Source organism: Glossina fuscipes, unplaced genomic scaffold (assembly GCF_014805625.2).
Source record: "Glossina fuscipes isolate IAEA_lab_2018 unplaced genomic scaffold, Yale_Gfus_2 221, whole genome shotgun sequence".
Classification (NCBI taxonomy): Eukaryota; Metazoa; Arthropoda; class Insecta; order Diptera; family Glossinidae; genus Glossina; species Glossina fuscipes.
The window spans coordinates 792,545-808,943 of NW_023998564.1; the positions used below are offsets into that span (position 1 = coordinate 792,545).

The 16,399-nt window shown below is 33.6% G+C and overlaps 2 protein-coding genes across 7 annotated transcripts in view; one reads left to right on the top strand and one right to left on the bottom strand.

The window, feature by feature from the left end:
- Positions 1-16,399, top strand: part of LOC119642266 (glycogenin-1) — a 31,399-nt gene that overhangs the window by 9,533 nt on the left and 5,467 nt on the right. For 2 of the 6 annotated variants that reach the window (XM_038041356.1, XM_038041359.1), the window contains exons 2-5: positions 6,264-6,574; positions 6,651-7,121; positions 13,119-13,853; positions 14,314-14,500. The exons of 1 other annotated variant lie outside the window; for it this stretch is intronic. In XM_038041356.1, coding sequence (XP_037897284.1) covers positions 6,264-6,574; positions 6,651-7,121; positions 13,119-13,853; positions 14,314-14,500 — 1,704 coding nt within the window. Of the gene's footprint in view, positions 1-947; positions 1,080-6,263; positions 6,575-6,650; positions 7,122-13,118; positions 13,854-14,313; positions 14,519-16,399 lie in introns of those variants that run through there. 3 more of the 6 variants (XM_038041357.1, XM_038041360.1, XM_038041358.1) reach the window with 3 other exon arrangements.
- LOC119642268 (UDP-glycosyltransferase UGT5-like) overlaps positions 12,324-16,399 on the bottom strand; it is a 22,458-nt gene continuing 18,382 nt past the window's right edge. Inside the window, exon 7 of the mRNA XM_038041367.1 lies at positions 12,324-12,850. Coding sequence (XP_037897295.1) covers position 12,850 — 1 coding nt within the window. The 3' untranslated portion in view covers positions 12,324-12,849. The remainder of the gene's footprint in view (positions 12,851-16,399) is intronic.

Sequence of the window (16,399 nt, forward strand, 5' to 3'; positions counted from 1 at the left end):
ATTCCAAAAAATTTATATGCAATATTTTATATAATGATTTGACTTAATATTCATTAAAGATTTGCATCAATTCGAATATCAATTTTTTGCTTTTCATTCTTTCTTCTTAAGCGTGTTTGTGTGCGCATAAAAATGTGAATAAAATCAAATATTAACCGTGACATTGAAAAATGATATGTTAATGGCATAATTTATTAAAATAATTTATTCTTGAATTCTGTGTGCAAGATACGCGTATGTTTGTTTAAATATTTTGCGCCTATATTTAAACATAATACATTGTATTTATGCAAGCAGTGTGAAAGTGATGAGCCTTCAAAAGTGTCTTTTTTTATTTATATTTATTTCATTTCTATTTTTTAATATGCATCTCTCTGTATGTTTATCAAGTAAATCATAGTAAAAAAGAACAAAAAGTATGTTTACACTAAATTCTTTTTTGCATGTTTGTGGCTAATTAGTGCTAGTGTGAGATTTTGTTTAGACATTGCTTAGAAAAAAAAAAAAAAAATATTGCACATGCATACAAACAAACATACAAACACATTCATACGTATTTCATTTACACGGTAAGTTAGTAATATTTTCGGTTGTTTTTGGCTTAAGAGCGTATAATAATAAATTTTTATTCTAGGTTAACGAAGAATACAACACAAACATAACAACAGCAATAAAAAAAACATATATATTTAAAGAATTTTGTATTGCACACTTGAACTCATCCATACATAGTTTTCCACCTACAATTGTGTTTCAAAACATTGTTTTCTGCGACGCGACATCACTTATATGCATACACCATCCAGCGATTCAAACGATACACATTTGTATACATTGGATTTTCACCCACATATCATCTATCCAACCACCCACCTATTCTGTCAGTAAATAAACAACAACAACAACAACAACAAGAAAAAAAAAAGAAAAAAAAAAAAGAAAGAGAACAACTGATTTCTATTTGTTTCAAATAACAAAATGTAGTTTGCTTACCTTTTCTAAAGAAATATTGCTGCGTATGGATGCGGTTGCTTTGCGATATACGTATAAATGTTTTCGAGTGTCCTGACTATAAAAAGGTAGTTTCCTCATATATATGTATGTATATGCAAATGTATAATATATGTGAATAAATATTTTACATATTGTGCACTTCTAACCTGCTTATAAATCACTTCCCTTTCTCTAACCGCACATGTACATAATAGTATATATTTTTTTGCAGATAACCCACACATAAGAAATTGTATATAAATATTTGTTTTCGACGAAATTGTAATGTAAATAAACAAAAAAAATGTATTAATAATTTATAATTGTTTTATTAGTCGTACTAAGCTCATTTTCATTATTCACCTTAACTATTTTATAAACAGATGTTATAACGAATATTACAAACATTTTCAAGCTTACCAATCTTAGTCTCAAGAACTCCTTTTCTGCCTTTGAACCGTTTTATCTTCTCATTATCCCTCGGCTTCTTCTATTTGCAAATAAAAGTAACTTTCATTACTTTATTGAATACAATCTTTTGCTCCTGCTTCAATACCTGAAGAAGGCTTTTGTACTTTTTACTTACACGAGTGCGCAAATTGCGGAGCCATTCTTTTTCTAGAAAAAAGAAGCTTTGATATCAATTTATTCAAGTTTATGCCGATAGTATATCCTGCTGCGTAGATTTGGTGTCAATGGGGCCCCATTCTTAGAGGTTACGATAGATTTCTCATATGTTCAAGAAATTCTGAAAATAAAAACATTTTCAAAGGCGCGCTTTTAGTTTTATGTAAGGTAGCGGGACTATGCATTCACAATTTTCATCGATAGTATATACCAATGCACAGATTTTATACCACTTACATTTTAGAAAACCTTTGAAATTGAAGGCGTATAATGTGCTCCTCAGCGGACGAATAGTAAATGCAGAGTTCTCTTGCAATTGTAAGGTGACTGGATGAATTTACCTTCTAAAATTGACGGCAAAATGACATCATCTTTCAATCGATGGGACAAACCACCTTTGAAAGGACGGAAAATTTATATCTTTACTGCCAAGCATGTAACATAAGTTTTCACAAGTCCAACCAATGCTTTGTTTCCCTTCTGGAACTCATAGCAAAAGCGATGTCTTAAGTGCATTTTATGCATTACCATCTTATTTGCTCTACACTTCGCCAATAACTTTTAAAAGCAGTCCTCTTATATCCCACGAGAGGCACGCTAATTAATACAACCTAACATGTCGTATTTTACTAGTTTAACTTGATCTGATGAGCAAATTTATAAAAAGCATTGGTAGTGTATCTCAGTAAAGTACAACGTATATACGCACAATACAACAATAGTTATACCCAAAATCATACATACTTCGTCTTCCTTATTATAACCTGCACTACTTGTGGTACAAGATATGTATTACGTTTGTGCGGGTGTATGATATACACGATAGGACTCCGTTTTTGTATGTCTGTCCACGTATTTTTCTGCTTTCAACACATAAGTCTCAATTTCGAGACTTTTGAGAAATTTTGATACATTGAGGTGTTTTGGCCCAAGACATATGCTATTAAAAATGGATTGGATCGGACCGATTGATTTTACGACTATCCCCGACATAACGTTTTATTTAGAAAAAGTAGTTATGTGAAAAGCAGATTTTTTTTGACAGGAATCGCTCAGTAGCAAGCTCTGTCGAAGGTCAATTTTCCAGAGTATTGATTCAGCATAAAAACTATATGTACTAAGTTTATATCATATTTAGTTTGCGCAGCGCCTTCGATATATGAACAGGTTTGTAAATATGAAACCGGACTTTTTGTTTGATGCATGAAAATAATAGAAAGTATTTTATTCGAAATATTGCTTTTGACTGTTTATGCAGTTTCTCTTCTAATTCACAATTTGTGTATGCCACATCTTTAAAAATCTACTCGCTGCGAACCATTCGTAAAGGCTCTTTTTCTTTGTCGGACTAGCGAAAGTGTAGGCAGTGAGTAAGCTTAAGCATGGCCTAAGACTCTCCACTTGAGTGCTTGGAGCATAGCGCGCATTGCCTTCGCAGTATGGATGGATCAATGCATAGCAGTTAAAAAAGTGCCCTTGTGTTGGCTATTGTTTATATTCTGATGGTTTTTTGAACACCGTATCAAATCAAATAATTCCTGTTAGTAACGTTTGGTTATAACCGTTTCAGCAGACCTTAACAGATTCTTCTGGTTTCACCAAACGTATAGGGCAATCTTCTTGCCGTAGCGATTCGGCCTTGTGATACATGTGTATGATGCGCCTGGAACTCGCAAAAAATTTTAGCGCCTATGGCTATGTCAAAAAAACCACTTCTTGTACTCAGCCATACAATGCAAAACCGACTTCCTTTTAAACCGTTCGAGAAAAAAATAACTTTGCCAGCGAATTCTCTTTCGGCATAACGGTATTACAAATGTTGTTGGATGAACATTATATTGCTATGAGTTGCAAATTCCTTGCCAAATGTCAACAAGAGAACATGGCACCAACGACATGGCTTGAGAGAATTACGTTGACGGAAATAAACGTAGCATTTAGTTAAGTGCAGTAATCTAGGTTTACTAATCGACAAACCCCAGGGAGAACGATGGAAAAGATGAATGTTTCCCTGTTTAGCGCGGAGAGTGTCCGAATGAACCAATCCTCAGATAATTTTCAATCTTAAATTAATAGACCAAAGTATTGTAAATCATATTTTTTCTTTTTCATAAAATTTTAAGGCAGTTGTCTCGATTTCACCCGACGACAAGTGGGCAGACGAAATACCAGCACGATTTTGTTATTCACCCTGAATGAAGAGAAAGAGAACGTAGCAAAACGATATATCGAGTCAAAATATCGCTTATTTATTTCCAAGGAATTTCCAAGGTTTACATTCGATTTTATAAATGCAATGACAAATGCTATGTGTCCGTGAATAAATGCATGAAATAAATTTTGTTCACATTTTGTTGCGCAGGCCAAATGGGGAATGTGTGGATTTATGTGAATTTGAACTAAACGTGCTTTAGATAGTACGGTAATAGTAGCGCTAATAATAGTTTCGGTACTATTTGAACTCTTCCTTAGATATGATAGCAAAAAAGCGTTTTGCAATCTACTAATGCGATATGCGCGTGGCATGTATTACATTTCTACATTTCCATATCTATGACCCAGAGACGGATAATATATACATTGCGTTATTTCTCACTGCAACAAAAAAACAAAAAATGGATTCGTTACGAGTTAAGGGGGTTAAGTTCAAACCATTCTTATCTTAGTGAATATTTTGCTGAAGTGATCGGACATAAATCGTCATTTCCTTTTCTTTGTTTTTGTCTTCTCTGCTGCTTGGAAAAAGATGAAGAATGTAATGCAACCTTTACAAAGGTAAAAAGCAAAGAAGCATGAAGTTCTTGTGCTCCTTATTTCCAAAAATATCTTTGATTTGAGCTAAAAAAACTGATGCATACGATTTCAATGAGGACATCAAATAAATCTTAGCATTCCCGGCATTCAAATCTTTACCTAAATTAAAGTGAATTGAATTAAACTCTTAACCTCACTGGAAACACAGTCTTTAGATTTCTTAAATGATGACAGTTGTAACTCTCTCTGTCCTTCTTGTCTTTAGCAACTCACAGTGGTTTTCATTCGTGCATCCATTTACGTAGGTTCTGCTCTCTTCAATTAGGCCAGTAAATCATTCGTTGGTAGGAGAGAAGTTTTGTTATCCAAGCTACATATCAAAGTTTGTTTCTTTTCTTTAAGATGCTTTTAGCTCAAATTCATGAAAGTTATTTATGTGGTTTTGCGCGACAATCACTCTCTTAATGCCTTTAAACTGGACCGATCTTTAGACGCACTACACCGCTCCGTTTAGTATAATTATTTACCCGTTTTGGTAATAACACACGAAAAATTACACATTATTTTCGTGCAAACGCATTCTTTTCATGTAAGTTCGCATAATGGAGGATGCTCCAGGCCACACATCACATGCCATGATCGAAATTTACCAAACTTAAGGTACTTCCGTTTTATTTTATTATTTTTCGTAAGAACTAGAAATCATAGTTCCTCTCCATATAAGGGCTTGCTTTTCATGATAACCGATGTATATGCTGGGGTCTAAGAAATACATCTATATGATCGAAATTCCCTGCCTTTTGTTTTTTTTGCTAATTTGCTATTGTGAACCAATTTTCATCATAATATTAAAAATTTAATTTTTTTATGAAGGGCTTACTATTCATGCGAAATCTTTTAAAGAGGTGGGGCCCATGTGGTTAAAATTACTATCATGAAGAAATTTTCATTATAAAACATTACGCCTTTACGGCATACATTTCATGAGAATCCCTATATTCAATGGGATCCCAAAAATAGACCTACGTTGTCCAAATCTATTAAGATTGATTTCTCTGTCAATTTGCTATTATTATATTTTTACCATGAAATAGTAAAATTACACCTTTACAATACAAAGTTTCCGTTTTCGTGGGAACGGTTACTTAAGAGAGGCTTAAAAATATTGCCCCAGCCTCCAAAAAGCAGACCGTGGACAAACAATGTGTCATAATAAATGTGACAGATACAGGTTCGTATATTTTCCAGAGATTGCTTCAGCAAACCTTTACTGCCAATGCAACATAGCGCTACAACTGCAGTCGTTAAGAAAGGCTTACCCGGTCTCGTTTTCTAAAATAGAAATCTAATGATTTCGTTATATCTGTCACTCTCTTCTGCCTTTCCAGGCGTTCCCCATCCTATGGTTATACCCTACACCACAGGTGTTATAAAGGTACACTAAATTCATGCGAATGTGTGCAACATCTACCTATCCTTTTTCATACTTACGATTGAATGAATCGATCTAAGGTTGTTTGTCCGCCTAGATATTTGGCACACCGATGTATTTTGGCCCTAGGTTAAACGCTTTTGGAAACGATTCGAATCGGATGACATTTTTACGAAAATTAAGATTATTTCGAAACCTTTTAGCAAATTCATTCTTCAAAAATAATTTAAAAAAGAAAACATCAACATTCTATAAACATTATTAACGAGTGCATAAATATAACAATTTGCCGAAAAAAAAAAACAATATAAAAAAAATGAAATTGCAATGAGCTATTGAAACCGCAAACAATGCATGCACTGCGAGCAATCAAAAGCTTTATTAATTCGTCATAAAACTGAAACTGATTATCATTTGAATTTTCTTTTTTGTGTTTTTTTCATTCACATGTTTTTAGATTATGCTTGGGTAACGTTGACTACAAATGATACCTATTCGTTAGGTGCTTTGGTTTTGGCTCATTCTCTGAAACGAGCCGGTACTGCTTATCAGTTAGTTGTACTTGTAACACCCGGAATCTCAGAATCTATGCGCCAGAGATTGAAGGAAGTGTACAACATTGTACAGGAGGTTAATGTCATGAATTCGCAAGACGCCGCCAATCTAGCTTTGCTGGCGAGACCAGAATTGGGCGTAACTTTTACCAAACTTCATTGCTGGCGTTTAGTGCAATTTGAGAAATGTGTATTTTTGGATTCTGATGCATTGGTAATTAGAATGCAAAACATTGCATGTTATATGTTATACACATGTCGCTGATAGCTAAACGTTTTAATGAATTAAGGTTTTGAAAAATTGTGATGAATTATTTGAACGTGAAGAATTGTCTGCTGCACCCGATGTCAGCTGGCCTGATTGCTTCAATTCGGGTGTATTCGTTTACCGACCCAGCTTAGAGACTTTTGACAAGCTTACTAAGTTCGCCGTCGAACACGGAAGTTTTGATGGTGGCGATCAAGGTCTTCTCAATCAATATTTCGCTGATTGGGCTTACGTCGATATTCATAAGCATTTGCCATTCGTTTACAATGTAACCGCTTATGCATCGTATTGTTATTTGCCCGCCTTTAAACATTTCAAAGACAAAATAAAAATTTTACACTTTGCTGGCAAAATGAAACCATGGTTAATGCATTATAATGCTCAAAACAAGACGCCGAGTGTACCCAGTCAATATACGCATGCAGCCGATTTAATACAACTTTGGTGGAATATATTCTTTGACAACGTACATCAACGTTTAAATAGATCAATGGTAAGTTTTGTAAATTTCTGAAAAATTTCTTTATTTCCACCACTGGAGGCAGAGATGAAATTAAGTTGAAAAATTCCGAAGGGGATCGTGCAAAGTTTATTATTTCTAATGTAATCGAATGCATCCGAAAGGAAAGTTCCCGTTTCTCAATAAATTAAGATTAAGATAAATTAAGAAAGCAGAAATCCTAACCGATTTGGGCCCTGTTACTGGAACAAAAACTTAGACAAAGACAGAAATTTGCTACGTGGCATATATTCTGTACTTTATGGGTACCGATTAGGAACGCGAATTGGCGGAAACAATGTTCCAAACATTAATAACTAAGAGATCGTTAAAAAGCTAAAAAAAATACAACATTACATACTTTCATTAATAATACACGCTTATGACGTTGAAAATCGAGTCCCTAATAAAATTTCATTTGAAAGAGGAGGAGCTCGGCACAATCTACTGACAGCGAAAACGACTGCATATAATCTTGAAAATCGTGTGTAGCATCCATGTTACATTTGAATGTTTATTAAAATTCGGAGATTAATAGCCGTATTTTGATGTCTATACTTCTATAGAGGTATTAAGAGGAGTGTGCGAGAAGATGTGCGATTTGGGGAACTTAACAATCCTGTTTATGATAAAAATGATACTGGAGGATTTACTTATGACTATTACTTCGGAATAGCAAAATAGATAAAAACCCAAAAACTATCACAAGTATAAACATTATTATCTTTCCCGATCACAGCGCTAGCATGTGTCCATAAATATTTTATTTATCTTCACCTGTTGTCACAAAGGCTATAAATATTATCCTTTATTGCCACAAAAAGATTTATCATGTTATGAGATATTTTATATAGGGTGGAATTCACAAGATACGCCTACGCAGTTCCAAATCCGGTTCAGTTAATTTTTATGTCATGTTACTTTATTAAGAAGCAATTTGTGCCATAAAATATTACACCTTCGATTTTTCTGCCATGTTAAGGCTCAGTTTCGAAGGAACGGTACCGTATACAAAGACTTGTTTTACCTGATTCAAATTTATTTTATCAATTTCGTATGCCAAAATACCAATATTCGCCGTTTTTGGTCGGCAAATTTTGAATATTGGAGCTTTCGTTCATCTTATAACTTTTTCAAGGTAAGGCGTTATAGGGGGAGCGATAATAGATATGCTACGTTTCAATCCTTTTTCAATCCTTTTCGTTGGTTCTTGGACCAAAACATATTCAAAATTTATTACATTTTGAGAATACGTGAACGGACATCAAACAGACACACTGACAGACAGCCTTAAATCGATTCACGGAATGGTCTCGATCGAATCAAAACATAAAAAAATTCCAGAGGACTATCTTAACTCCTGCTTGGTCTTACATACATTCGCACAAACTGAAGTTGCGCTATTCCACAAGTGATGTAAGATACGAAGCGAACCAATTATCACCGAAATTCAGTTCGAATATTTATTGGAGTTCAGAAACTAGAATTAAGATTTCTTTTTTTAGAATCGAGGGTTCCTCCTCGATTTAGTAATGTGTAGTCGTTCGATTATAAAATTGAGCGAAGGTGACGAAAGCATTTTGCAGAGGTAGTCGTTGGAAACGAACTTGAAAAAAGTATGAACAGAGGAGGCAATATTGTCTCGGTATCTAATATTGTATGTCTATGAATCTAATAGTGTACGTGGTTGACAATAAGTACTTATTAGTTAGGGTTCATAGTTCGGAAATAGGTATAAATGTGAATTTAGACTGGACCTGTAATTTATTCACAACAACTAAAAGTTAGATGCGATCCTCCTTCACTATTCAACCCTTGATCTTGCTACAACAAATACGAAAACGGTTCCAAATTGCTCACTAAGAACCACAACGTAATTAAAATTTGAAACAATTTCCAATAGAGAAAGTCAATAATCTAACTTAATATGCAAACGCCGAAACCGATATAAATCCGAGTATTTGTAATTCTTCGTCTATTGTAACCTAAATATATGAATAGTCCCGAGAAAATGTAGCTAATGTACCACCCCTAAGCTATGACTTATATACAAATTAAAATATTTATTAGAAATCAGTAGACCAAACAGATCGCAAATAGTTTCAACCGCGAGCCTACCTTAACGAAAAGCTTCATGTGGTGGTTATTCGGCATTCGTCCTCAGACGAATATATTTTTCTTACTTGCTTGCTTTAGAATCATATTTGTTAATTACTTTAATTTTACTTTACTAATGCTTTACGATGCTTCGATTTTATTCATTTAAGAAATTTTGTTATGAGATGTTTTGCTTTTCCTTTGTTATTGAATTTTTTTTTAATTTTTCTTGAAAATTTCCCTTTAATCTAGTGATCTAAAACAAAATTCCAAGAATTTTATACAAAAGTCAGGAGGTAAGCTTTTTTTTATCGAAAGAAAAAAACAAAAATGCACTTAAGGGAAGTATGTTTCCATCAAATCTAGTTCTATTGTCTTGCACTACTTCTTTATGCATATCGCTCATAGCTTCGGATTTGATGGCAATTTGACGATAGTTTTCGTTTATGTGAATGTATATATTTTTTCCTCTTTGTCGTTTCCAAAATCAGTTTCATTGTGTCTGTTATTAGTCACTCTTTTCTGTTGCCGCACCCAAATAATTGACGCATCGCACGCACGCCAAACACATTTACATATTGTATACTCATATGTATTGTACATGTAAACATTTTTCTGCTAACAACAAGATCACTTTTATTTTTCGATCTTTTAATGAATTCGAAAATGAAAATTTTGGCTTCTTTCCAATACTTTGCCGATTCGTTTTCATTGTGCATATATTTTTTTCCAACAATTTTATACACACAACTCATAAATATACACATATAAATACAAATGCGAATATTGAGTGTGACTACATCAAGTGGCACTATGTGCGTTGTGAATGTATCTTAAGGTTAAATTTTGCTTTTTCATTTCTTATGAATGTATATGTAAATGTATATATGTTTTTGTGTGTATTTAAGTGTTAAAAGAAATGTTTACATATTCTTGGAAAAATCTTTATATAAATATGAACGTTTGCGCATAAAATATTTATATAAATTTATTGCTCTTGGCAACAAGTTACTCCTCTGCCATGGTACATCTTGAAACTCATCATTGCAAACTCATGACCCGTCGTCTATATATATACCTTGAAGTTGTTATTCGTAATACCGTACATGCACTAAAATAATGCATTTGCGTAAGCATGAAAGTTCAAAGAGGAAAGCTTTTCAATAAAGCTTCAATGCGCAAACAGATTCATTACGGCAAACTATAAGTGAACTATTATTGCTCTTTCGCGCCTTTATTAACTGACATTTTGGACTTGGTTAAATATAAGCAAAAGCACTATACTGGACCACCGTCTACAATTGAATGCCGTACAGCGCTCTACTGGCATTCATGTAACTACTTTTCAAAATAATGCATTATATGGGAAGCGGTCGAAAAAGGGGTTCAATCTTAACCACCTTCAATTGCTTTCGGACTTGGGCCAAAATACGTTGATTTCATTAAAATGTCTTAAAAATTGCCTTTTGCAGGTTAAGAGCAACAAACAAAAAGAATTCAGGCAGATGGACAGACAACCTTGAATTGATTCAGAAAATTAATCTGAATCTAAAATGATTCTGAATCGATCGAATAGATAATGATGATCAGTCTACATCAAGTCCTATCAGTCCATCAGTCTATATTAAGTCCTTCTGTGCATACATCCGTACATAGCTTTATTCCACAAGTGGTGTAGGATACGGAAATAGAAATGGATAACGTCGAGTAAAAAAAAATAAGTCTTAAAAGATAGCTTGGCATTGATGGAGTAAAATATTAAACAATTATATGCCGCTAAATGGTATAAAAAGTTTTTTTCCTTTGGGTTTTAATAAGTTCTAGCTGCTTGAACTATTCCTACGTTGGATTGTGATCATCCTTACTCTTGCCTGTCCTTTCCTTCAACTGACTGTAATGCAGTAGTTTCAGAGAAAAAATGTGCTGATTTTAGTACTTAAATAGACTACCCAAAATGGTTGAAAATCATTTGTACGATTACATATTGTTCTTTACTTTACCTGTGATATTTTTCTTATAGCAGTCCACTGATTCATCCGAAAATTATTATATATATCCCGAGGGCCGCATGAGTAAAGGCGATAATTACAGAGTTATATATATGATGATTATAAAATTCTTATAATTCATGTGCCTGTCTATGTGTATATCCGTTCACCTCATTCTTTACTCATCTGCACCTCCATCTCTTTATCCAACGCTCCGGCCTTATATTAAGTTTTCCAAATATTCCGTCTGACCATTCTCCCTACTGTTTGGCTACATGCATCTCCATCGTTTATTTTTTCCACTTTGCTACTTGTTTTTCCTTTTAGGTGACTACCCGTTTGTCCATCCGTTTGCCAATCTGTTCCACTGTTTGTTTATCTTGTTTGAGATCAGCTAATGGACCTTTGAATAGAATAAGTTTGATTATCTGACTTCGAAGCCATATCTTTCTGCCTTTATCATTTTCCACACAACGCAGTACTGTTTACGTGCGTTTTAGAAAGAAACCACGCTTCTTATAAACTCCCTCCGTAGCTAACCATCCATACGTCTGTCTGCCAGTACATTCACCAATCTATGTATTCTTGTTTTCCTATGTGGCACGGTATATTCATCTGTTTGTTTACGCACCTACCTAAGCGCTCGTGCATTTTCCATCCCTAAGTGCATTTCGCGCTGTGTCCATTATTTCGCTTAATTGTCGGCATGACTGTCTTCTGTTGCAACAATCAAGTTAACTAAGCTTGAGGTAATGAGAAAAACTAGAATTGTATAGCGATTCCGTTGGGAATATAAAATGAAAAAAACTGTCTCACTACTTTTGGCTAATTGAATGAGAAAGTTTTGGATCATGCAATTTATTCTTGAAATCTATAGCAACCTAAGTGTCCTTTTGACGACCGCTTTCATTCATGTAAGGCGATAGTTTCAGCCCCGCTTGACCACTCTGATTTTGACTTTTGTCAAGCATAAAAATCTTCAATCACTTTCTCTCTCCCTCTATCGACTAAGTTTAAATGATAGCTCACCAGGTGTCGTCGCACAAAAAATATAAAAGAATATTTTAATAAAATTTAATTTTGTATGGCCATATGGCATCAAATATTTTATTAACTCAATTCAAAAGGTTAAAAACAAGAAAAGAAATGAAAAAAATGGAATTTTCTTTACAAATGTTTTCATAATGCATAACAAGCCTGAGTATTCGTTACTCACTCTTTTAACAGTTTAAGAAGTAAGTTTGCTTCTTTTTTATCTCTTTGGTAATTTAAAATGAATGGTAGCAGCAAATAGTGGGCGTGAGAATCTTAGTTAAATGAAGTAAACATGATTATCGCTGATCGTCAAAGATGGTAGTTATAGTATGTAGTAGGCATAGTATAGGATAAGCAATCATCCTTTCTTCTGGCAATTACCATAATAACAGTTGAGGGGATATCCCCCCATACCTTCGGTAAAGGAATAAAACTTGCTGATGGGGCGCGCACCTCCCAGCCTGCAGCCATTCTTTGTTTGTCTCTTCCCACTTTCCTCTGACCATAACCGTGTTACACGTCAAGGATCCTCCGGCATGTATCTCAGAGGCTGCGGACACTCCTTTCTTACCATTACCATGTTACACGTTTAGAAGATGTCCTCTATGTGAATGGTCATGTTAAAAAAAGAAAAGCCAAAGTTTTGTTACTCAGCGGATTCAATACGTAAAAAAAATTTCATATTCTTTTTATATCTGACCGTTTTAAAAGAATTAATCTTTTGGAGATACGTTCAATAGTTTACACTTTTTTTTTCATTCTCAATTTTTATACATATTTTTGATTGTGTGTGAAAATTTTTTCTAATCTTTTTCTTGTGCCTCACAAAAATTCCTGATCAAAAACATATTCATGTTCACATTTATTAAAGAGGTATTATTCTGCCCCGTTGAAGCAATGGAAAAATAATTATGATCCAGCGAATCAAACACAACAGCATCAGCGTCAGCATCACCATCAGCAGCAACGGCAACAATTAGGATTTTGTACTAATCTCAATGCAAAAAATTTTAATCTAAAATATAATCAAAATTGTAGTTTAATTAATGGTTATAATGAAAAGCTTAATGATGATACTCAGGCGAACCAAACATCAAGCAAGCAAGTTAATAATGAAGAAAGGAAAACCAATGAATCTGTTAATCGTAATCCTTGCTTGGTAGATTGCTTTAAAGTGTGGCAAAGAGGAGAAGAAAGAAAAGAAAGTCAACAACAAATACCTGAACCAGAGGGAACTAATGTACAAATTCAAAATCTTAAATGCAAACATAATCAACAACAACAATGCGACAATTGCGTTCATCAACAGAAGAAGGCACAAATATGGTTAAAAGATGCAATAGAATTAGATGCCGAAGGAAAATCAATAGCAGCAACAGCAAAGGCTAACGATTTCAACTCAAATCTTATAGAAATAATAAAAAACATAAATGAATTTTATTTGAAAGAGGACACAAATAATTATGAGACTGATAATGTATTAAACTCAGATGAAGAACAAATTTCTCATTCCTTTAACGAGAATTTAGAAAATTGCGAAACTAATTCGAATGATGCAAAGATACGAAGTCGTAATTGTGACAGAGACAAGAATGAATCTACAGAGGTAACAAACAAATATTTCCGAAATTATTAAATGATCAGCGTATGTCGGCAGTATATGAGTCATTGCAAGTCTTTATTAAAATTTTCTTATGTTTTCGTATTGTTTTCAACATTTGTCATTGGGTACAAGGATTTCTGTCATTTGGTATCGTCTCATTGTATTCGCATCTGTACATATATATGTAGCTAAAACAGGTCATCAGTTCAGGATTGCATGTCCTTGCTTTTTGTATACATTTTATTTATTTATTTTTTTTTACTTTATTTTTAATGCTATCGGGTAATCGTGTTAGAAGGGTAATAAACGTTTATATGTTTTATAATTTTTATTATTTTTGTAACCCGTTTTATTGCCTTTTATGCTCTTATTTCTTATAGTGAATGTTTTATGTTTAATGAGGAATTTATTCGATTTTTTTTTAAGTTTTATTAATTACTTTTATATGCTTTCTTGCTTTCAGGCCGGCTTGGCTGGTGCTTTATCTCAATTGCGTTTAGGTGAGCAACGTACTGACGAACAAGAAGCCTACGATTTGTTAATGAGACGCCAGGCTTGGGAAGCCGGCCAAATGGACTATACGGGCTTGGATTCATTCGATAATATTTGGAAAAAGATTCAAGAGACTTTACAATCTAAACCAGAAGATGGTATCGGTACCTCTTAAGGTTTACATCGCTAACAAGTTTTCATAAATTTTTTTTTCGATTTTTTATTTGAAAATTACATTTCAATACAGAAACATTTACTTTATACAACATAAAATTTGTTTTTTTATAATTTCTTTATTTAAAGTTGTTTGAAAATATTTTAAATCTACACAGAAAGTTTCGAAATTTGCACTTTTTTTCTCTCTTTAACTTAGTTATTCAATAAGTTTATAGCCCATCAATGAAACAATGTTAATCCTTTCCCTGCCACGATCTGCTGGAAAAAACATCCATCATGAGTCGAAATTTTCTAAGCTGATATAAATACCGATACGTCAAATTAATCACGATATGACGTCGGACTGTGTCTTATTTATGTGATATTGGGCTTTGCGGTCATATATATGCTTGGCAGTGAATGGGTTAAAATGTCGAAAATACCTTCACTTTTCAGAATATTCCTTTTTTAAGTTTAAGACATTTCTTTACTGACTGGGGCAAATTCAAGTGATTGCAATTTTAAGAAAGTTTTCGCTGGGAAAATTTGGGCGTATGCAAAAAATTCAGTCAGTAAATTATTTACAGTTTACAAATAAAAATGCGGAAAATATCGTCAGATAACGGTGCCTCTTAATCCAAGTACTTAGGATTTTTTGAAGAAATTGGTTTGCTTGAAATTTTGATTTTCTGGACGCAGTCATTGCACCCTACACCACCATTACATATTTTTCTCGCCTTTAAAAGAACAAATGGAGAAAATTGAAGAACACGGCTATTCAGTTGTTGAAATGAAAGTCAATACAGTGACCGCTACACATAGCATTTTATGCCAGAATAAAACTAGAAAAATTCTGTCGGTAAAGAATGCGAAAAGACAGAAATAGAACAGATTCAGTCAAGCGTTGAATGGAACTTTGTATAAAGAAGGAACAAGGAGAATTAAATTATTTTTTAATTGAGCAAATGATGGCCGTAATTTGCTTTTGAAGCCCTCGCTAAGATTTAATTTGAAAAGTAGTGTTTTTGGTATTACCTCGGGGCACCTAGAATGTGTAATGAATTTCACGTCGAATCCGCAAATGAATAAAGCGGAATGGAGAATTTTTAGAACAATAAACACGAAACTTAATAAATTTGAAAGAATTTAGTTTTTCTATTTTTTTATTTGTACAGTTTTCATATTAATCCGTGCTTACGTTTTAAGTAACGAGAAAACCACTGTCTAATTCATTGTACAGTACACCAGTTATGGTACGGGACATATTAAGTTTGTGCGAATGTACGTACCACCCTGGATACGTAACCATTTTCTGAATCGATCTAAGTTTGCCTGTCTGCGTATCCGTCTGATGTCTCTAATATCTGGGCATGTATTTTTGGCGCAATTTTTGAGATATTTTGCTAACATTTGGTGCAAGGACGTGCTTTGATTCAAGAATTAACGCTATTGGAAATGGTTCAGGTCAATTCACTTTTGCGACCGCTTCTTGTAAAACTGCAATTTTCAAAATTTCCCGACAAAAGTCGCTAAATAACAATATTTCGACATTCTAAATTGGTATGAAAATTTTGGTTTTGTCGGGAAAATTTTTTGAACCTTTTTTTATATAATGGTTCTTACGAAAACTGAATGTTTATAAAATAAAAAGATATAGTTTTCAATACTTCATCTGTGAAAATTAGTTAACAACGGTAAATTGACATAGAAATCAACCGTAGCAAATTTGGACCACGTAGGTTTATTTTTTGGATATCATATACAAAGATTCTTTTTGAATACGTAGAATAATTTATTAGGCGAAGTGGTGCAGTGTACCCATGAGTCGGCCTTCCCCGACTATAATGTTCTTAGTTTCTTTAATTTTTTTTTAAAATAAGTAACAAGTAAAGGCTATATTT